The sequence below is a fragment of the Fulmarus glacialis genome, unplaced genomic scaffold, assembly GCF_000690835.1.
Source record: "Fulmarus glacialis isolate BGI_N327 unplaced genomic scaffold, ASM69083v1 scaffold49330, whole genome shotgun sequence".
Classification (NCBI taxonomy): Eukaryota; Metazoa; Chordata; class Aves; order Procellariiformes; family Procellariidae; genus Fulmarus; species Fulmarus glacialis.
In genome coordinates this window covers 4,880-27,712 of record NW_009189217.1, presented here as the reverse complement: position 1 = coordinate 27,712, position 22,833 = coordinate 4,880, and the positions used below count along the sequence as shown (strand labels likewise).

General features: G+C 37.9%; 1 protein-coding gene across 1 annotated transcript; it reads left to right on the top strand.

Annotated features, from left to right (window-relative positions):
• Positions 1 to 851: 851 nt before the first annotated feature.
• Positions 852 to 12,377, top strand: LOC104072005 (protein FAM53A-like; the record flags this gene model as incomplete). Its single annotated transcript, XM_009581202.1, has 4 exons — positions 852 to 1,115; positions 8,160 to 8,214; positions 10,510 to 11,312; positions 12,198 to 12,377. Coding segments are annotated over exons 1-4 (1,116 nt in total), but the record flags the coding sequence as incomplete, so codon positions are not given.
• Between the last annotated feature and the right edge of the window lie 10,456 nt (positions 12,378 to 22,833).

The window sequence follows — 22,833 nt, the reverse complement described above, 5'->3', positions numbered from 1 at the left end:
GGAAAGTACAGAGGTCCACTCGCTGTGGTAAAAATAACCAAGTAGTAAGACTTTTGCAAGACAGTGAGGAATGATATTGCAGCAGTTCAGGGTTACTAATGCTGAGGGAAGAGAGAGGGGAAGAAACTATGTTTAGGATAGAAAGAGGCAGCCAGTGAACCTAGTGCTTTTGATTTAGATGACTGCTCCCAGAATAAAGATACCTAAGCGCTTATTTTGTCAGTGATGCTTTTAGGTGTGTGGTAATCTGTCCTGCTTACAAGTTTAAGATCTGGTGTTTGCTGACAGGTAGCAATTACATAACTTTTTAAAAAGAAAAAAACAGAATATACTAAAAGTATCTGGGGGTTTGGAAAGTGGATATAGCGTTTGAGCTACCCACTGCCCCACTCTGCTTTTAAGAAGGGTTTAGTGATGAAACAATATGGTAGAATGCCTTAAAATGGCAAACAGTGTTAAACATACAGAACAGTATGGTAAGTACCTGCATGTTTCATATGCTGTTCTAGTACACCTACTGACTAAGATGTCAGTAATAGTTTAAATGAGGGAAAGCTTAAGTCTTTCCTTCTGCCTTGGATAAAAATCCTAACTAGGATCAGTTTAGTGGTAGGAAACAGCCAAATAATATCCTGATCTTTACTGTGCGAGTCCATCTCCCTTCTGAAGTTGTAATCAATGAAATCTCAATAGCAGTATTTTTTCATGAATAGACACAGGTAATCTGAAATGCCAGGCAATAGCATTGGTCAGAGTGGTATACTTGCAGGAATGAATGGTCCAAACACGAGTCCTGTTATTATAACAGTAATTACGATGTACGCAAGAATTTTTCTGACTTTTTCCTTTTTCTGCCCCAATTTTACAGAAAATCAGACATGATACACTGACAGCATTTGGAAATAAACTTTGGCAATAAGATGGAAGCATAAATCTCAAGACTTTAAACCAAAACAGAAATGGCTCATGAGTATTGAAACAAGAAACCGAAGAGCCTCCAACACTTCCCTGTGAGCAGTGGAAAAGGAACAACTACCATGGTAACACTAATAACAGAAAAGCTGCAGAACCAGAGCTTGGATGATCTGACGTGTAAAACTTACAATATTAATCTGGTAAGGATCTACCAAAATAACATATAATAAATGTGAAATGCAAAGTAGATTAAAAGTAACTCAAAACTACATAACAAATTCAAGAATGTAAATCAGCCAGAATTCAGCTATTTAAGTTAGGACTGGTTTGCAAGGTAGATGAGAGTTGCAAGGGGAAAAAGTGAAACTTCAGTGTATGGTCTTTCTTAAAGTGATGCTCTCTTATTTTAATGATCTTTTTAACCTTACAGCTTCATTTTAAATAACTAGCGAAAAGCCTGTTCTCTTCACAAAGTAGTGTTCTAATGACTGAAAATAATTATCAAAACTTCTCAGGGTTCCTTTTTCCCCTAACAAAAAACATAAGTACTGGTATGTGGTGAAGTTTTCTTCACTTTATATTGCCAAGTGCTTGATATCTGACAACAGTATTTACTTACAAAAATCAGTGACCACCATGTGGGTAACTATAAGCACTGGGCAGAAGGAGAACAGGTCATCAAATACAGTTGAACTGAAACTCAGGTTACTGACCACCAGACTGTTGTTGATGCTAGTAGGTCCTTGCTTTATCAGTCTGTCGGATGCCTGATGCTCTGAAAAGTTTTGTAATATTTCCTGGGTTATTTTTTGCTGGTTTAATCTGTGGGTCGATGGTGTGGTTCAAGCATGCTATTCAGACACTAAAGAATTTATTCTCTTCACATTTCACTTGTGAAATGAGATATTATCTACTGCAGAGTGAGTAATGCAAAATAGTCTCCTGTCAGTTTTGGGTACCCACCTGAGAACCCTGAGACCATATTCTTCATGTAATGCACTAACCTCATTTCACTGACTTTAACTGCAATGGCAACCTTCTGTAGGTCAAATTTTAGGGGTACCAATGGGACACCAAAGATAAAATTAATTTGACCAAATGTTGAAGTATTGTTCAACTGTAGTTCTGATATTTTTTTAAATAATAAATAATGCAAGCATTGAATCTGAAGCATGTTCAGTTACTTTAACAGTAAGATTCTGCCTCTGTTGTAACTTGTACTTAAGTAGCTGAACTGCTTCCTAATTTATTTCACAAGCCCAAACCAGGTGAAGCATATCCTGAATGCGGTGGAATTTGTGCATAAGCACCTGCGATTCTCATGTGTGAAGTGCTTGACCCCATGTCCAATACTTTGTCCAGTAAGGATGTCTAATAGTAGACATTAATCAAATGGTTTTATTTTTAAAACTGTAACAGGTCCATTTAGAGTTCTTCTAATAACTTACTTGTTTTTACTGTCTTCATCTTAAATATGTGCTGTTCTTGAAAGGCAGATATAAGGTCTTGGAATGTTAACTCTCTTAGAATAGAAGTGCTTACTCAGCTAGTATTTATTTCAGCTAGCTTGATGAAGCACTTGAGATACGCAGTTTGTAGGAGAATCTGCTGTATTCTTGAACTGGCGAACTCATCACTTGTAACTAAACTCTGGGCCTAGGTGACCTGTAACCAGTAGCAGTGCTTGCCTCAACTTGTAGTGGCATCTTTGTAATTTCTAATTTTTGAGGCACTAAAGTTTGCATAAATTTGGAAACTGAGCTGTCCTTTTACTGGAAGTCACTGTAGGTTTTTGGACCAGAGACTTGTAAGAGCAGAGAAGGATGTATTACTGCTTTTACACTGTGTGGAGTCTATATAGGAGCATGTTGGCATGCTGTAAGGTGTTGTAGCTTGGTTGTTTTTTATTCCTGTCCTTATCTGTACTTACAATAAAGCATGAAAAAGAACGAGTGGAGTGGAAAATGGCAGATGTCTCGTCAATGGTTTCATCCTTCTCCTGCTCTGCTCCTCCTTTAATCTATCAAGTAATTGGTTTTGTAAATGCTTTAGTTCTTGCAGAAAATGGGTTCTGAGACCAGGAACAGGTTCTGCTTGTACACAACAGAAGCTTGAAAAAGTGTGGAAATCGTGAAGTGAGGTGTGGATATGGAGAAGCAAGTGTGAATAAAAGTGTGCAACTAGGTTGCTCCCTACTAAAAAGGATTCATGGGAGCAAATGATGGCTTCTTGACTAAAACATGAACCTAAGATAATAAAAACAAACAGTTTTTCCACTAGTAAAGACGACAGCTAAATTTTAATAAGGGGAAAAGACTGCTAGTGGGGGTCTTGAATCAACTGTAGCGCATTTAGACTTTTTGGCAAGAAGTTCAGCTTAATGCTGTAGTTCAGCAACAGCAATTCAGAGCAATTCTGAAATGGTCTTGCCTGCACGTTTCATTACTTGTGCTGGCACAAAGTTCTGTGGGACCATGTGGTGAATTATCTTGTGAGCTGATTGAGAATTAAGCCTAACCTTTCTTGCCTGGGTTAATGTTAACCCTTATCAGTTTCATGATACCTTTCACAGTGCATCTGCACAAGTGCTTGTCTTGGCACAAGTAGAAAAAATAGCTGGGGAAAAGCTATTCTGTAATACAGCTCATAAATGAGGGTTATAAAAGAAAGAATAGTTCTTTCAAAGCTGTTTACCTTCCAGCTAGCCAAGCTGGGCAAAAAGACAACATGTATAGGACATAGTATGCTTTTTCATTTGTGTAAGCTGTATGGTGACCAAGTACCTTTCTTTACCTGTTGCCCGAGTATGTTTTGAAATACTGGCTGTAGCTTTTTTTACTGCTCTGTTAAACAACATGCTAATTTTCCAAGCTGGTGTTAATTCATTTGGCCAGTGCATGCTCAGTTATGTTGTACAGTCTTGTGCTTCACCTGCCTTCAGAAAAAACAAATGATTGGGTTTCCTGCTGTAGAAGCAGGAAGGTTGTCCCAGGTTTTTATCTCAAGCGAGCACTGTAGCTCACAAGATAGAACAGTATCCCTGGTTGGTTGACTCTACCTCACAACAGTGAGATGTTCTGCGAGCATATTATGGCTTGCATGAGTTGACAGCATCATTAAATCAAATAGTTGCTCTCTATTTCCTTGAACATAAATATCTTGAATCTTAAGAGTCTTGAGGGTTTTTCTGTATGTTCTGGCTAAGTTTGTACTTTTTTGGTATTCGTGTAGCAGCTAGTATTGGTTTGTGAAGTAACAGTGTGTGAGATGCAAGACTTCAAGGTGTGGTGTATTAAGAAGGAAATGTGAGCATCTCCAGACAAGTGTTTGTGGAAGGAAGAAGCTCAACTATAAACCCCTTCTGTGCATGTGGGGTTTCATTAATTTTAATTTTTATGAAGCTGACTTGTGTTGAAAGACTTAGAATTGGGCTGACTTCCTTGGATGGAAAGCCACTAGCTGAAAGACTTGAGGGCTGAGTCTAAGATGTGACTTGACTTAATCACTTCTTCAAATTCTGAGAAAAGGTCAAATACTTCTCCTCACTACTTCCTATCTAGTCATATTTGGGGGATATTTGGTAGAGAGATGGAGGTCTGGCATGGCCTATTCAAATGATGAATGGTGGTGGTTAAATTGGTACTTGAAGAATAAATGCTGGCTTTCCAGTGGTTTGGGAAAAAATGCTGATAAATCGGAGGAATTCAAATATACTTGGAAGCTGGAGAAAATGCCTTAGAATTAAAGAAATTAATTTTGAAATTATGAAGATCAAGAAGTCATTCTGAGAATAATGAGGATATCACAGGCTGTGAATTTCTTAATGTGGTAGAGGGGAATGTATGTAGAATTATTTTTGTTACAGTAGGGTTTTTGCTAGCAAAGAACACTTCTTAAATTAGTGATGTAAAGTATAATCCATTATCAGTCTCACTTGTGTGCCTCTTCCATTTACTCAGTTCAAGACTAGGTGTCTTTTTAAGTGAATATTTTAACGAAAGAACAGCTGCTAAGACTCAGTAAACCAATTTAAACTTACAGCGCTGTCCTAAATGTCATACTGTGCAATTCCTGTCCTTTTGAGCGTGGTCTCTCCAAATGCACAAAAGAGGTTCTACTTCTGAACAAGCATTTCGAAACAGACCCACTTTCTTGCATGAAGCAAACAATCTTAGGTGAAACTTGTAGTTTCATTGTTCTGTGTGTCTCAAAATGTGCCTTTTTTTTTTACCCCTGGAAAGTTCTCAAGAGTCATCAGATCTTGGTGGCTTTTTTTTAACATCTATTCAAAAAGCAGCAGTTGGAAGATGGACATGCATGACCTCTTGAGTTTCCTCTTCAGGAAAATGACCATGTTGAATAGTTTGGCCTTATTCTAAGGAAGATTTCCTTCACACAGAGGATAGCAGACTTCCCTGTCAAAGTTCTTAGCAACTGCAGTCTCTTTTTAAAAGAGCTCTTCATTTGGGAAGCTTCAGGTAGATCATAGCACAAAGGGAATGAATGGGGGAGGGTAGAGTATAGCCAACCCAGGAGAGCTGATAAACTGGTTCACTGCCCTGTTACAGTAATATCTAGTGGGACTTCTGCCATGTGCCATATAGATAAAAAGATCCTCCTTCCTATAAACAATTTACAACCTGATAGTCTACTCAAGTTTGGACTTTCAAACACCATTAAAATATACTACCAGATAGCGTTTCCAAGTATTTTTAGTTTCAGTTGTAGAAAGCCAAGTGTAGATCATAAAGGAGATTCGTTACTTTTTCTCCCCTTAGTCACCCCATATTTCAGTGCCTTGAGCTTTTACTGGAAATGGTGCAGCTTACTGTCCCTTTTCTGCATATGGTGTCATGTGTGACATTCTTAGTGAGGGTTTTTGGTCTCAATCTCCAAAGAACTAGCGCTTTTTTGTAAATAAACAGAATTCTCTATAAACAATCGCTTAAGAGAACAAGTTATAGTTGTAATGTGTCTGCTTTCTCATAGAACTGAATACTGACTTCACTAGAAGCTGATCAGAAATAGCTGTAAGGACAGGGTTGCTGTCTGCATTGGAGAACATTGCAGTCATTCTCTGTAGTACAGATAGTCTGTATGTATGTGATCCCACTTTTTCCATGCTGCCCTTGAAAAATGTTTTCGGTGCTTTGCAGCTGTCAAAAGTGTAGTAGTTTAGTCCTACCTGATGGACAAGGCTTTTTAAGGTGGGTAAAGTGCAAGTAATTAAATACCTCAGGCATTTGTGAATAGGACCTTGTTAAAAATGCATTTGGCTAAAAACTATTTGTGAAAACTAAATATCAATCTAATAATTGCCACATGAGATTGTCCTTGAGGTTCTGTTCCTTCTAAGCATCCAAGATCTTAGCCTGTGTGAATAGTCTTTTAAACATCCCTAATTATGATGTTATGATTAAGTCATTCTCATTGCCCTTTTCCATGTGGTTCAAGACACATTAGCTTTAAGACATTTTGTCATGGAATTCTGTTCCAAAAACATATTTTCCTTATCGTTATCTGATAGTTGAATAGGTTGGTATTGCCTTTCATCTGGGGAAAACTGGAGAGGAAGGAATTTGCTAAGAACCCTTATCTTTAAGTCTCTTTAATTTGTTTGTTTCTCCTTTAGGGACAGCTGAAAGGTAACTGTTATTGTTATCTTAATGTGCTTGTGTTCTATATGACACCTTAGTAGCTGTTTAGAGTCAACAATTGATACTGGTTTTTTCAAATATGTATACTATGTAATTGGCAACTACAGTTATGAAAAGCAAACTAGTAAAAGTGACTGCTCCTGCTGTCAAGTTGCAGACTTCAACGGTTTGAATAGGCTAATTAACTGCAAATCTGATGGAAGTTCAAATTTGGAGTTCTGCTATTTACTTAAAGTAGCCTTCTTTAAAAGGAAGTTATAAATGCATCTACAGATGCAAATGTAAAGGAAAAATCAAATGGCTTGTCTCATGTTGGCAGACGTTGATAAAAAATAAGATTAAAAATGTGATTGCTGTCCTGTCCTTTCATCTGTTCCATTATTTTCTACCTCTAAAACAATAACACCAAGGGAATATTACCGTAGCTTAGCATTTGTATCTCATACGTGGGGCTCAAGGATATAAAGTTGTCACTAGCACTCCATGTGTTGCTATACAGCAAGAAAGAAAAGCTTTGTAGCCCAAGGATGTTTGTTTAAAAATTGGCTTTTTATCTGGAAAGGAAGTGTATGTACAATGCTATCTTCTTTGCTTATACACAAAAAACAATGTTCACATAAAGTGTGTTTCTCTCTTTTTAAAGCAATCTTCCCTCTCCATCCTGAGGTGGTGATGGGGGAATAAATAATGGCCCTTGGGCTCTGGTGGAGCCGTAAGCCATTTATTTATAACTCCTTTATAGGAGGCTAGATAGCAAGCTCTATTCTTTGATTGAGAAATCTAGACCCTTTAAGAATGCCTTTGTAGTAATATTTTCTAGGTAAAATTAGTTAAGAAAATGGAAAACATTCTGCATACAAAGTTGTCTTACTGTGCAGATGCTACTGACGAAGGTTAATCGTAAATTCTGAAGCCCTTTACACACAAACTTTGTTTTAAGCATGGCTTTTGCATTGTTTCTGAGTAGTGACCATCACCAATAAACTGTGATTTCAAAAACTCAGTCTGCGAAAGGTGATTTTTGGATAGGAAGGATATTTTTAGTGGCTTTTGTACTTAAGAAATAAGAAAACATTTTGCTACATTGATTCTTAAGAAAATGTAAAATACTAGTAAAGCCTGATTTGGGCGATGTTCATTCTGGGGACCCTTAAGAGTTTGAGTATTTAATTTAGATAAAGCTATTATTGTCTCTTACTTTAAGGTGAAGTGTTTTGCTTTTTACCCTTAAGATTGAAAATGGAAACCCAATTGTCAGACTGTAATTTCCTCTCTACTGAAATGAGAATTGGATCAAAGCTTTTTCATTACGGGTGAATTATTACTCTTAATTTTGCAGTTTATTCACATGGGGTAATGTTGCAACTCTTGAAACAGTTTGATACTTAGCAATATATCAGAAAACATTGCAAATAGTTAGATGCCAAAGGTTTTATTTAGAAAGATCTGCTGTTCAGGAATTTCTTCAAGATACCCAGCAAAAGTCCATCCTTTTAAAGACGTGGAAACTGAAAACTGCATGCCGTTTTCTTGAGGTGTATGCTGACTCTTTCACACAATTAAAACTTTTTTTTTGATTGATTTCAGTACTCATCTGAGAAGCTGAACAAAAGTGGCAGCTTGTTCCCTTTCGAAATCAACGGTAAGTTCTTCAGAAACCTTAGCTGTGTTTTACTGAGGTAATTGGTATAGCAAGCAGCCTTTCTTTTGTAAATAAGGTGAGGGGGATGGAGCATGCTGTTGTAGAGCCTGCTGGTTTAAGCTGGTCTTTGAACAATACTGGGAATAGCTGGTTGTTAGTTTTGTACTTGTGATCTGCTTTGCATAGTAAAAGCCCTTGTAACGCATTTTTTTTTGTTCAATATCTGCTATGGTGTACAGAAGCACAGCAATGCTGTTTTTCATGCTAAGCATCTCTTCAGGTTCCTCAGCCAGCAGAAAGCTCTCGCATCTTTACACACCTTCTTACATGCTTTGCCACATAGAATATCCAGCATGATGCAAACCATAAGTTGAAGTCCAGTGCCTTCATACAAGTGTTATTTGCTTTTCCCCCCTTGGTCCCACTAGAATAAGAGTAAGATGTATCTAGCAAAAATGAAAATGCCACTTATTGATATGTAAACTTGGTACTGCTTTATTAAGGGATGGACTTGAAATTTTGCATGTTCTGTCATGTTGTTAAGCATGGAGGATTTTTATTTGCTCAGTGGGGTTCCCTGTAAAATGTCAATCTTGGTTTGTGCGAGGTTTCAAAGAGAAATGGTATTTTATCTTAAATACTGCTACCATGTAAACAATTAAAACACGTGCAACTCTTGACTTCTTTTTTACAGTAAACTTTAAACCAACCTCCCAGCCTGGGAGAAAGCTTCCTAAGGATTTTTAAAAATCAGGCCAGTCAAAGCTAGCAAACTGTCCTACAGTAGATGCTAGGAGTTTCAAACATTATCTGGATCTCATTGTGTTGGCTATTTTACTTGCATTGAATTATGGATGGTCCCTGCCTTGAAGAGCTTACATGCTTAAGGCAAAGCACAGTATGTGGTTGTACCCATCTGAAAGAATGGAGGAGGAAGGACAGAGGAATTCTAATAAAACATGTTGTTTGAATAGGCCAGCTGTCTGCACAGTTAAATGATTTTGAGACAATAGGGTGTTCTTTAAATAAGATCCAAATAAACAGGATAATCCATGACATACTTTGGGCATGGAACATGTACAACTATTGGGGTTTGGAACTTTTAAAGCTACTCAGCAAATCTTTTATCTGTTGATTGCTCTAAAACTTAGTTTAGACAGCCAACTATAAGAATATACAAGTATTTAATGTTTAGGCTATATCTAGGTTCTTAAAATAGGCGTAGGGAAAAACCTGGTATTTTAAATATTCTTTCTTTAAAGCCAGGATAAGTGAAACTTACTTGGCTAATTGGTTTAAATTAGCAAATTTTCTAACCAAGCATGAAGCACTGTTAACTGGCCAACAGTTTTGCTGCTTTTCAATTTGCAAATCCAAAGTCTGCTGTAGTTCTTCTTACACTTCATTGTATAATGTGGAGGAACAGCTGTAAAATGTGCAGAATGTTCTCAAAGAAATGCTTCACAAAAGAGTGAGAGGCTTCGCTGCCAGACTGCTTTTAACCCAGCATTGCCACTTCAGATGAGAAGTTGTGGACTATGGGTTATGTCTGTATTCACAGTAAAACTTGCAGGAGGTTCTTAAGGGATAGTCACTTTATTTTATGCATTGAATTAAGATTTTTTTTTTCCCCCCCTACACTTTGAATATGAGGAAAAAAAGGAGACAATCTACAGTCTAATTTAACTTTATCCTGTTTCTAATTTAAAGTAAAGCTTTTCACACCACAGAATGTGAACGCCCATCTCTTTGAAACTTTTCTTTAGTAAGGTATTCTTAATAGAAAAGCGTAACAGCCAAATGAAGGACAGCCGTCTAGGAAAAAATTACTCTGCTTTTATTTAAAAAAAAAAATATTCCCTGGTGGCTTCTCACATTACTTGTTAATCCATTTGGGTTGTACGTTAGGTTGTTCACTCTTACAGGTTTTAACTGTGGTATATGCTATGCACTAGAAAGCAGGTAAGGAAGCTGTCCCTGTTGCTTGCTAAGAAACAGTGCTGTAATCTTTCAGTATACAGGAAGAAGCATTAGAAGCATTAACAAGGTGCATTAATAAGGTACATATATACTGGAATGCCTAGACTGGCTCCTGAAATACTTTGGTCTTCATGGTTTTGGAATTTTCTGCCTTTTTTAAAATGAATATGTAACTGTAGTCTGAAATTTTGATTAAGAGCTGGGTATTTGTTGCTTATCCATGAGTTTGATTCTATGGTTTTACATTAAACTAGGTTTAAAACAAATTGTCTTTTTCCTTTGCATCTTTCACCTGTATCTTTCTTTTGTTTTCAGAAGAGAGTCCTTGGAAGGCTTTAAATGGGGGTTGCCCAATTCAGACTGACACAACAAGGAATTCAGCTTACCCTTTCCCAGTGTGCCCATTCAGCACCGGCACTGCCAGTAATGGTAGTCTGCAGTGGCAGGAGGAATCTTCCAGTACATCTATGGTGTCAGGATGGATAAGTGAATTAAACCTTAACGAAAACTCGGGTCAACCCTTGGCACCACCAACAAAACGCCATTGTAGGTCCCTCTCTGAGCCAGATGAGCTGGCTCGCTGTCGGTCACCGTGGAAGCCTGGCAATTCAAAGGTTTGGACTCCTGTGTCAAAGAGACGGTGTAATAGCGGCGGTAGCGCTACCTTGCAACGCTGCAACAGTCATGGAAGTGCAACCTTACAGAGAAGCACAAGTATCAGTCTGCCACAAAACATACTGTCACTAAATAATGTCTTCACTATCACCAGCTTCAACACATCACCAGTACCCAGACCTTCCTCTGCCAGCAGCGGGTTTGTGGACAGTAGCGAGGGCAGCACAAGCTCAAGTACCCGCTGGAATTCTGGAGGCCCTTGTGACTTTAACCCAAGGCGCCGCCTCTCCCTCTCCCAGGAGCACATCACCGAGACGGGAAATCTCTTGCCTTCAGCCAACAGCACTCCCACCTCCACACCCGAGCTCAGCCGGCGTCAGGGCTTGTTGAGATGCCGCTCTCAGCCTTGCGTTCTGAATGAAAAGAAAAGCCGGCTAAAGCGCAGACGAGAGGAGGATGTACGATGGAACAGACCATCGTTAGACTTTTTTAAAATGACACGGGTGAGATTTTACTTTCCTCAGTGTGTGAAGGGAACTCTTGCAGAAAGGCTATTTCTAGATAAACTGAACTAATTTGTAGTTGTAACAGATTTGCTTGTGTTCTTGTACTGATACATACCACCTTCAGCAGTATAGCAGGCTTCTTATACTTGCCAGTGTTATACCCCATAGCAACTTACTTTTTGCTTCCAAAGCCCAGTTCTTGAAGTCCAGTCTACTTGATATAGAGTACAAAGAGCTATGAAAAGATGCTTGAAGCAGAGGCCAAAGAAAAATGGCTTGTTTTTAAAACGCAAGGAAGCCATGGGGAAGAGGGGCTAGACAGGGTAGCAAAAAAGTTATGCCACTGTGTTCCCAGAGAACAGCGTGCAATGATTTCTGAGTTGTCTTGGTGCAAATCTGTTTGGGTAAGCCTCCCCTTACAGTTTGAGTAATTCAATAAAGCTAAGGAGAGCAAGCAAACCCCTAAACAATTGAATTAACTAAAGAAACTGCTAATAAGCAGTCAGAAATAGAAACAGTGTTCTAATGTGCCAACTGCAGATGCTCCAGCTCAATGGAGAGGTGTTTTACCCCAGTTATTCAGAATTTTCTACTTTCCCTCTCATGTGAGAGTGAAGGTGCTGATTTAAAAACTAGTAAACTTCAGTTCATGCCTATACTTTGCATATAATACAAATGCATGTAACAGCTCATTTTTCAAAGCTTCTGTGTCCACAGAGGCATCTGCTACTGTTTAAGACTGAAGATGCTCATTTAGTTTCTGTAGATGTAAAATTGAGTCTTACGTTACGTTCAGAGAATACTTCATGCTTGTGAGAATATAGCCCTCCTGCCTTCAGTAGATGCCAGATTCAGGAGGCTTGTGTGAGTAGATCTGCTAAGAGTAGTGGGGAGGAGGCAGTTTGCAGAAGTTGCAATACAAATGTAAGGAAAGGAAGTAGTTCTGCACCAGTGTCCCTGCATTTTATGCACTGTGCAAAAGAAAAGCTGAGTAGAATGAGATGCTGGCTAAAATGTCCAATCTGTGATACCTTGGTGTTAGTAGGCCTTACACAGAAATGCGTAGGGGAAAAATACTAGTAAGATACTGGAACTGAACTGCCTACTGTGGGGATATTCACCAAGTTAACTAGTTTATGTCCACTTTGCTTAGCTAAAAGTGTGTATGATGGCATCTGTCCTTCTCTTATGCCTTTGAGACAACTTATAGCTAAAATGATTTTCTTCTTTAAAAATACGGCTTTTTTTTATGAAGCTGTGGGGTAGGTAATTGGTTGGCAAGCCATACAGAATGGTCTGTTTGCTTATTGACAAGGTTGGTAACCAGTTCTGTTCTAGAGATGGCTAGACGCTGTTCTGAGTTTTGGTTAAGATGCAAGTTTACTAGTTAGCTAATCAGATCTTACCTTTTCTCTGTGTTAATCACTGCTGAGATTAGTTTGCTAATCTACTCCAGAAATATTAGTGGATTTGCCTTTCAACAGCCCATGTGGTCTAATGCAGGTGTTTCTTTATTTAAACTGAATGTAAAATTTAAAACCTGCTCCTTTTTTGGCTAGACTTGCTGTTTGCATTCTTCAAGCTCTAGAGGTGAGATACAGTATTTCAGACTGGCAGAATAGTTTCAGTTGCTCAAATATTTATACTTTCTAAATAATCCATATAATAGTGTGTATGGCGAAAACCTGATACAGCCCATGTCTATAGAAAGTTTTTTGGCTATTTAGATTTGCTGCTGAATTGAAGAGTACATGAGACTAATACTCAGCCAGTCTTGACCACTTTTTCCTGTAAGACCTATTTTGAAATGATGTTTTCGTGATAAGTTGAGTAGTTTACGCAACAAAGTTCATTCTACAGTGTCAAGGCCTGATGAGCGTTTTTTCCAGCTGTTTCAGTAAAATCTTCCTATAAAGATACTACCGTGTATTTAATCAAATGCACAAAGTATAATTTGGAAAGACATCAGCTTCCAAACATGCTAAACTTTAATGAAAACATCTGTTTAAAAACTAGGCAAGTACTGAAAACATTTGAAGTAAAAATTGAATTAAGTTTTCAAGAAATGTCGGGGTTTTAATGTGACAGCTTGCTTACCCATTACATTGTTAGAAGTCTTATATTTCTTCATAGCCTACCTTCTCCCCATGCCCCAAATCCTGGCAGATGTATATGCTTTGAAACTTACATTGTGGTCTTACACATTTCTCTCTAAACTTAAACAAAATTACTGCTGTGCAAAATATTATAAGCTAATACTACAGAAGACTTGTTTTGAAGTGTCATACAAGGAGATGTGGATGTGTCCTATATCTGCATATAGCTCAGTGAAGATCAGGACTACGATAAGGGGAAGTTCAGTAAGACCTCTTTCATGTATCTTGATGGCTCCTTATTGTTTCCAAAAATACTTTTTCTGTGATTTCAAATTCACTTCTAAGTCAGTTTATGAAAGACCTATGTTGAAAACAAATGCTTTTAAGGATTTTTGTTCTAAGCTTTACTGCAAATATTTTGATGTCCTCAAATCTTCCTAAAAAGCTAAACTTATCAAATAGTTGCTCAAAAGCAGGTCAGCAATGAGATAATTAGTATTGCTTGTGGAGAACTTAAGTCACAGTTGACCCATGTTATGATAGATCTGAAAGTGCTGGGAAGGGAGAGTTCTTACTTTATATTGCAGTGGAGTATTGGAGCCGCAGCTGCCTGAAGAGGGGAGTTTTGGGTCTGCAGCCATTTCTGCTAATGCTCTGGAGTCCTGAGAGGTCAGCATTGAAACACCTGCCAAAGCTGCTCAAGGTTTCTCAGCTAGGAATTCTCTCAAATCAATATTTATCAGAACTAAATGGTTTATTTACTTTAACCTGAAGCAAGTGCTGTTGTATCTGAATGAAGATCTTGAATAGCTGTGGTTGGGTGAAGCTTTAGAGGAATAAGGGGATGAAAGGTGGTTTTGGTTTGGGGTTTTTTTTTTTGCACTAGAACTCGTTTTTGCTAGCTGAGTTCTGGAAGATGTGCTTGGTTGCTGCTTCAGTCTCTACTAAGTTGCTAAATATAAGTGCTAGAAAATCAGAAGTCTAATTCTGAAAGCAAAGTTCCCATTGTCGTTGCTTTTTAAGCTTAGAGTTCATAGGTGAGTGAATTCAGATTATTAATCTATCTTTATAATCTCTCCTTAGTTCCTGTACTTGTTAATGGCTTGCTCCTTCCTCCTTCCACTGTTCCCTCTTTAATATTCTAATTTGTGCCTTTATTTAAAAGAAGGAAGGAAATCAGGCAGCTCTTAATACCATAAACTGCTTCTTTTTATATACTTTGATTTTATTTTCTTCTTCCACAGACCTTCACACTTTACTTTACTGTACTCCCGCTCTGTTTTAGATTTTATGCCCTCTTGGAAAAGAATATGCTGTATCTTCAATTCTCATGGAAAACACTACATTAATATTCAGTAAAATGAGTAATTCATATATGTAGAAATAAATTGAAATGATCAGGCAGACTGCTGTACACTACTGTTAGCTCTCATAGTGCTAAATTCTGGAAGGATCTTTTTCTGGACTTGAGGCTGACAATACAAACTTGTGAAACTTCAGACCTTCTAGAACATGAAGACAGCTGTAAAAACAAGTGGAAAAGACTGTAAGAAAAGATAACAAAATATGATAGCTGTTCTCAGCCCCCAAGGACTCAAAATTACTTTCTCTATTCAGTTATGTATGCAAGAATAGCTGTATGGGTTGTAGAACAGCAGAACACAATATCTATGCCTACTTAGTATTTGTTCATGATCGCCCAAATAAGAAGCTGGCTCCAGTGAGGAGTGTCCCAGGAATCTGATCGCCCTGGTATTTCAACATGACTGTGTATGGCAAAGAGCCTCTTTGGACTTGTGCTCTTCTGCAGCTAGTAAGCTCTATCACAGAGGCAGCCACAGAGTACGTAAAGGTGGCATTTAGACTGGTAATTGCAGTAGGAGGTTAGAAATGTTTCTTTACTGAAAAGAAGAGTTCTTCCACCCCAGAAAACTGCTGAGCTTTTTTAAATGTTCTGCTTCATGAATTACCTCAGTCGATCCTGAGGTGTGACAAGTAAAGAACAGTCAAGAGGTTGCACATGTTTTTCAGTGTGTAAGCAAGTTTTATTGTGACAGTAAGATTTAATTCTGTTTCAGATCAAACAAAGCACTGTAGTTTACAGTCTTTCTGGTGTTTAACATTCTTGTGCTACTCCTCCCCCAGTGCTGTGGCATGGAGTTGCCAAAAAATAAAAATATCTTTGTATCATGCTTAAAAAAAAAGACCTAAACTTCTCTAATATGTTCTCTGAAGTGATCTTTGGTCTGTTTAAATGGATGAAGTCAGCTATTTTGTGTTAACTGAGTAACGGGTAGTTTCAACTATTCAGTGCTATGGCATCCCATGCATTAACTTTAGGCTAGATAAGACAACGCAATTAAAAGTTCTAAGGGTCTGTAGACAGTGAACGAACTCAGGGACTGAAGTTGTGATTTCATAGCACAGGGTGCTTCTGCTTTCTTAGAAATGCTTTGAAGTCACGTGGATTTTCTTGGTACTGAGAGAGATCCGAAGTGCCACGCCAGGTCAGGCCAAACCCTGTGTAGCCTGGCACCCTGCCTGGCAGAGGCATGCAGGAACAATGAACGTGCAACGGGATACTTCCTCGAGCACGATGGCCTGGCTTCTGCCAGTGTGCATCAGTGGTTCAAAGTCTGGTAACTACCGATAGATCTATTTTCTGTGGATGATCTGGTTTATAACCCTTTGTCTTGTACCTCCACAATATTCCACAACAGTTTAATTTGTGTAAACTGTTCATCACCTTCTCCAAACACCTGAATGCTTGATTTATTTTCTTTCTTGGGAGTTTAAGGTCTTGAATCAGCAAAACACTTGAATCAGGATCAAACTTTGATCCTTAAAGTAAATTGAGCTTAAATTGTCTCTGCTTTATGATTATTGACTTTATGCTTCAGGTTGCAGTGACGTAGTAGCTTTGTGGATCTATATAGCAAGGAGGGCTTCTCACAGAAGATAACATCTGACTCCTAAAGACTTGTCAACTCTGGCCAAAACAGCAAGACTAATATCACTTAGGTATGAGGATAAGCAGAGGGACCAGTTGATAGTGATTTCCACAGCAGTTTAAAAATGTACACAAAGTAGGGATGAATGGGGGGGGTGGATATGTTTCCCTGAAGGGTGTGGTGAGGAGGCAGTATTTTATGAAGGGCAGAACACATCAGGAGTGCTGCAACTGAACTTGGATCAGATGACCACAACTTTTCCTGCAGAGGCTTTCTTAGTAACTCCTGATCTCTCGTGTGGAATCTCTGCATCCACTTACTTGAACTTGACTTTGTGTGGGCCAGTTTGCCGAAGCCAATGTGAATAGATAAAAGGGTGAGATGTGATACTAATTATTTTATTTAAGTATCTAAACCAGGGTAACAAACTTGTGGTTGCTCTCTGAGAACTATTAGGCATTCATTTTGTTCTGTTGCTCTTTGAGGTCACTGTAATAATAATAATAATAATAGTCAGTATGTGGACAGGTAAATGAATTAGCCATACTGTGGCCTCACTAAGTTTAAGCAAAATAAGCTCTGAAGCCTTCTCCTTGATTCTTTGAATTCTTGTTGTCTAGAAAATTTCCAGGTGTGCCCTGTTAGGTATAGTTACAGTAGATTTGTTCACTTTGATTATGCCACAACGAAGTGGGTTAATGTTCCCAAGCTGCACAAGCAGTGTCACTGCTGTAAATAGAACTTAAGCATGGACATAGAAAAGACAGTATCATACATGAATAGCATAGTGAAGTAGCTGCTCACTTGTATTATAACGGCTTTCTCCCGGGCTGCTGTTTTAGCATATGCAAGATAAAGAAGTGGTATCAAGAGTCCCTTACAATGCTAGCAGGGTAACCTATCAGTCAAACCTGGACTGGCTAAAGTAGGTTAAGTAGTGGCTCATGAAGTTCATTCAGATTGTGTTCTCTAAATAGTAAGCATGTTGCTTTAAATAGTTTGAGATGCTTATGTAAAGCTTGTCTCTTATAGCCTCCTGTCAAAATGGGAACAAGCAGATTATTTGGGGTAGATGTATTTTCTGCTTGTGGATACAGTTAAGTCAGCAAAGGCTGTTCTCTGCCTAGCACATTACACTTGTGTACTGTGATTGGGGAAGATATTTAATACAATTACAAGTCTTAATCACTTAGGTTCTTGTGGTACTCTTGCAAGAAGATATAGTATGGCATCTCTTGGTCAGAATATAGGTCTGATTTTTTGCATGACACTTTGCAATTCAGTGATGCATTGCTGTGCACTGCTGCGTCTCAGATAAAATAGATGGTAGATGTCCTTGCACTGTATCGGGGTATCTTCTGCTTCAGGGCGCTGTTGGTTTTTTGAGTATGGTTTGTGGAAAATGCAGTACAGATGAGCTATATGTAGTGAAGAATTGGACTGGGGTTGATTGGGATCAATAAAATAGTAGCAAAGGTAAATGCACAATGTTAGTTAATTTACTAGTGGTTTCCCTTTGTATAAGACTAAGGACCAAAAAGAACAGCTGTGAATGAAGCAGTTGAGCCAGGGATAGAATTTTGGTTCTTGTTTGAAAACTTAATACCTATTCCTAAGGGAGCCTTTAACTTCATATTTGAAAAATAAAGTAAAAGATAACATGATTTGTATTTCAAAAGGCATGAAGTAATTTAAGCTCAGTGGTCAATGATCTTGTTCAGAGGAAGGGAGCTGGGTATCAAAATTGTCCGGCTAAGTAAATCAGTAGTTTAAATCCACTTTGTGTATTTAACTCATTCTAGGTATGAGTTTAATTCATAGTTGAAAAGAAATAGTCACGGTGGACCTCAAGGAAAATGTTTCTTCTGTTTGCCTATACAATGTACCCTACATGCAAGAGGCCAAATACTTCAGCATTTCCAAAGTGTAAGTATTTTTTCTTTATGGACAGCCTTATGACTTGGAGGACAAATATCTGAATGGAAATGGATACAGTAAGATACTTGTAGGTTTTCTAAGCTTCAGCAGAGCAAAAAATAAACTACTGCTATGCCTGCAGGATTTTCAGTAATGAAATGCAAGTCAACCTCGATCAGCTAGAGGTTGGTCAGGCTATTATATTTTTTTCATTGCAAATTAGTTTAGAAGCTAGAGAATTGCTAAGATTGGGGAGAACTTCTCTTTGGAGAGGAACAGGTATGTTGGAACAGCTTCTTGAGATGCCTCTCTCCTGTGGTATTTATGAAGGGGAAAGACTTCTTGAGCAAACTTCAGTGATGGCCAGTGACAGTCCCAGCACCACTGTCACGGGTGAAACAGCACTGATATTCTTGAACTCTTTGCACCTGTCTCTGGCTAACAGATGTCTGGTAAACTTCCAAGTGTTTTGACTTGGATTGTAGGTTAAATTGGCTTCTTCGAAGTTGAGCAATATACATCTACTATGTAGTGTGATTACGCCTCCTATATCCTCAAATTAAATGAAAAAATAATATACAGCAGTTTGAGTTGAAGTTTGTGTGGGTGACTGTTTACATTTGGCTTACTATCAATCTGTAAAAACCAATTGCGGAAATTATGGGTGAGGAAAGATGTTTTAAATCACCCTGTCTAATTCTCTGTTGATGCATGATTACTTCCCACAATATATATTTTTCTAGTATTTGGTCCACTGTAGCCTTTTAAATGCCTCCAGGGATGTGGTTTCCTTAGCAGATAAAGAGCCTTTTGTGGGAAGCAAAGGCAGTTTCGCTTAGGCTATAAAACTCATTCAGACTCACTTAAGATAGTGGTATGTATTTTTGGATCTCTTTCCTACTGTCATGATAACAGATAATATTTTATGGAAATAAAACTTTAATTTAAGCTTCCTGGTCCTCTGGTTAATGAAAACATATGAGCTCTCTTACTTTCAATTTGAAAGCAACTTCTGCAGGAGTAGGAGGAGGGACAGCAGATATTAAGTATGGTGTCTAGAGACTAGGAGTCTGTCCAGTTCTTTCTTTCTGTTTTGTGAAAATGTTAGGAATGATCGTGCTTTTTGCCTGGAATATTTTTTTCATAAGAGTTAAAGGAATTACACATGAGCAGTAGTTTTTGCTGTAAGAAGTAGTCAAGGACTTACGGCTTCTTGCAGAGCTTTCTGAGGACCAGCTAAAGTGTTCAGCTAGATGTCCATTTCTAGCCAAACACTTAGATTATTCTTTTCACTAATAGTTATGTCTCTTAATAATTCAAAGTTCCTCAAAGTACTCCAGTAAAATAGGTTGATCAAAATGAGTATCTTGTAGAAAATGATGAACCTTTTCAGTCATAGTTTTATTTACTCTTCTTTGTGAAGTTTTACACAGGTGCTGCTTCCTATCTTGACGTTCTTATGTTAAAAAAAAAATCAACTGCTGTTTTCAAAACTTAAAAAAGCCAAAAAAAAAATTACTGCTTAATCTATATTGCATCAGAACAAAAAGCCTGTATTCCTGTAGTCCGCAGTGAAGATGTACGTAACTAATAAGTGGACTTAAGCTCCAAACATAGTTTAAAAAAACCCAAACCAATACAACTTCATTCTGATACAAATCAATAGGGGGGAGCTTATACAGGAAGGTGTTTAGTTTAAATGGTGTTTTTCTTCTCAAACAAGATTCCCCAAGTGGAATGAGCAGTAAGTTGACACAGAAAAGCTAGTGCTGATTTCTGACTTGAGGAAAGCAAGCCGTTCACTCTGCTAGCTCTGTGCTTCCACCTGCAGTGTGATATGTTGGGTCTGTTGAACTAGGAATTTGTTCATTTGATTTCATGTAGCTTAAAAATACCTGTACTTGTTAGCATTCTTCTAAACTTCTTAATCCTGTGTATAGTGCTTGTCTCTTGCTGTGTCCATTGTTTGGGCAGGAACTCGTTTAAATAGCAATAGTATTTTCAGGGAGGTATTAAACTAATTTTATAGAGTATGCATTTGTGGCATAAGTAGTTCACTTAAACTTAAGGACAGATTTTTTAACCTTGTTAGAAATCTGTATTTTCCACTGGGCTTTATGTTACTATCTGACAATCAGTTATGAGTTTGGATTTTGTCATTTCAGGCATAGTTGTATAGCTTTCATCCTTCTAAACCTAAATAGATGAACTGCACATCTGTTGTGTGAAAGTAATGTAGGAAGTCTCTAAATTTTTCTATTTCAGGAGTGACTTTGTTAACATCAGTTAAAAGGCTTATCTATAATTACATATCATATTATCAACACTGTGGTGTTTGAAAACTGATGTTTGTTTTCTATAAGCAAAGTGTTACCCTGTCCCTTCCCAGATGGTTTTTAATATGAAGTGCTTGAAAGTCTTGAGTTACTTTTTTTTTTTTAAATCTGGGTATTATGCTTAATAACTAACAAAGCAAGATAACAACACCAAGTTTTAACTTCTTTTAGTAAGTTTAGGCACTGTACCAGGCGAAGTAAGAATTACTCTTGTACGAAGAGCTAAGTCTTTCACGAAAATGCATAGCAGCATTGCTTGGAGAAAACCTTTGTGCCATGGGAAGCAAACGTTGGGAGCTTTTACTGTTGATGGGGAGCTGCAGAGACTTAAGCGTGGATTTTAGTTTAGTGTGCTGTGATGAATTCTTGTGGCAGTGAGAAGAATGTAGGTTCCTAAAATGAAGAAAGATATTAGATGATACCATTCTTCCAGGGGGAGGTAAACACTGTGTAAACCTTTCCAAAATTTGGCTATAAGAAAGGTCAGGTTACATCTTAATTTGACAATGAATCTCATAAGGCTTAGGATACCAAATGGTACTACGGTGTGTAGCTACTGAACTGACTCGTCTGAACTTCTCATGTAAATTTTGCAGGCTTTATCCAATTGCATATAAGTAACGTGTAACTCGGCTCAAAATGGGGAAAAAATGCTGTGGATTTAATTGCCAGAGACACTGTCCTGTGGAATTAACTTTTCTTTTGAACAGTCTATTTAAACCTTTGTGCTTGCAATACACGTAGTTAATTGTGTAAGCTGTAAGAGTTTCCTGGCAGAACAATGCTAGCTTAAGAGTGCAATTATTACAAAAGCAAGATGTAGGAGACTTTGTTTAGTGGCAGGCTGGGTTGATGAGTTTGGACCCTCTTTGCTTGATTATACATGTTGAGTCCAACAAATTAAACTGGGAAGGATGCCTGTTTTTCAAGGTTTTCAGTGTTTCTATTTTTCCTTTAAAAAATATCCAATTTTTCACAAAGTAAAAACATCTCTGATACTAATTGATGTTTATGTCAACTTCTTGGACTTCACAGTTCAGGTAGTTATGCAGTTCAATATAGCTGAAAAAAGTGCATGCTTAAATACAAAATTAGATGTTAAAACTGCACTTCTTGTCAACTTCCTCCAAATTAGTTTTGAATCTGCGATATAATTGAGATTGAGACTGCCCCCTGCCCTGTTCAACAAAGTGCTTATTGGGAACTTGAATTCATTTTTTCCAAAAAGTTTTACAGAGGAAAAATTGTTAAACTGTGGTTTTCCCTTGTTCTGAATTACAGGTCCTCCTTCATCACTTGCTGTTATGTAGATGAAGATGTGCCAACTTCATTCTTTTTCACATCCGTCTTGTGTAATTTTAAGTTTGGGTTCTCCAAACACTTGAATTTTTATGTTGGCATTTTAATTACGTTCTTAAGCAAGTGCCAGTGTGCATGGCATTGGTGATAATGTATTATATTCTCTAATGCTCTGCTTTCCTGTGATCATTCTGTAGCATGTTAGTGTTGTGCAGTCATTTAGTCTGCTTTGAAATTATGGGGGTTTGACGATAGAAACCACTTCAAGTATACTTGTTTTTCCCCTTCCTCACTCCCCTCCCCTTGCCACCCCTGTGGTTTGAGTTTTGTATGAGGAGGACTCAGAGGAAGGGAAGCTGAATTCCTTTTCCTTGTTTTCCTCTTTCAAATACAATGGTGATTACAATGTCTGTACAAAATGGGCATTATATTTTGGTAATGTTTTGTCTCAAAGCAAGTGAGTCATCTTCCGACTGTCAAGCTTCGGCATATGACAGTCTTTAGAACTTTCCATATGAGGAAGCAATAACAGATTTATGGGATGGCTAATGAGTAATAGATAATTAGTGTCCTGCTCCTGCTAAGCTTCAGTGTCTGACAGGTATTTTGCCTTTGTGGGGTGGCGTAGAGAAACATTTTCTACCCAGTTGGTAACTTGACCTAATATATGAAGACTTAAATGCCAGCTTTTTATATTTTATATTGTGGTACAAAAGCAATGTGAATTGCTCTCACAGGGTTACCTGTTGAGGTTTTTTTTTGTTCACTTAGTTCTTGTGGGTTTATGCTAGGGCAGCAGAGATTGAAGTTTAATCTATTAAAAAATAATTGTTATAGTTTGGGAAACAAGCGATACATTTTGCCTGTATTGGTGTGCATGTAACACTAGCTTCATATTTGATTTAGATGAGCGGGAGGA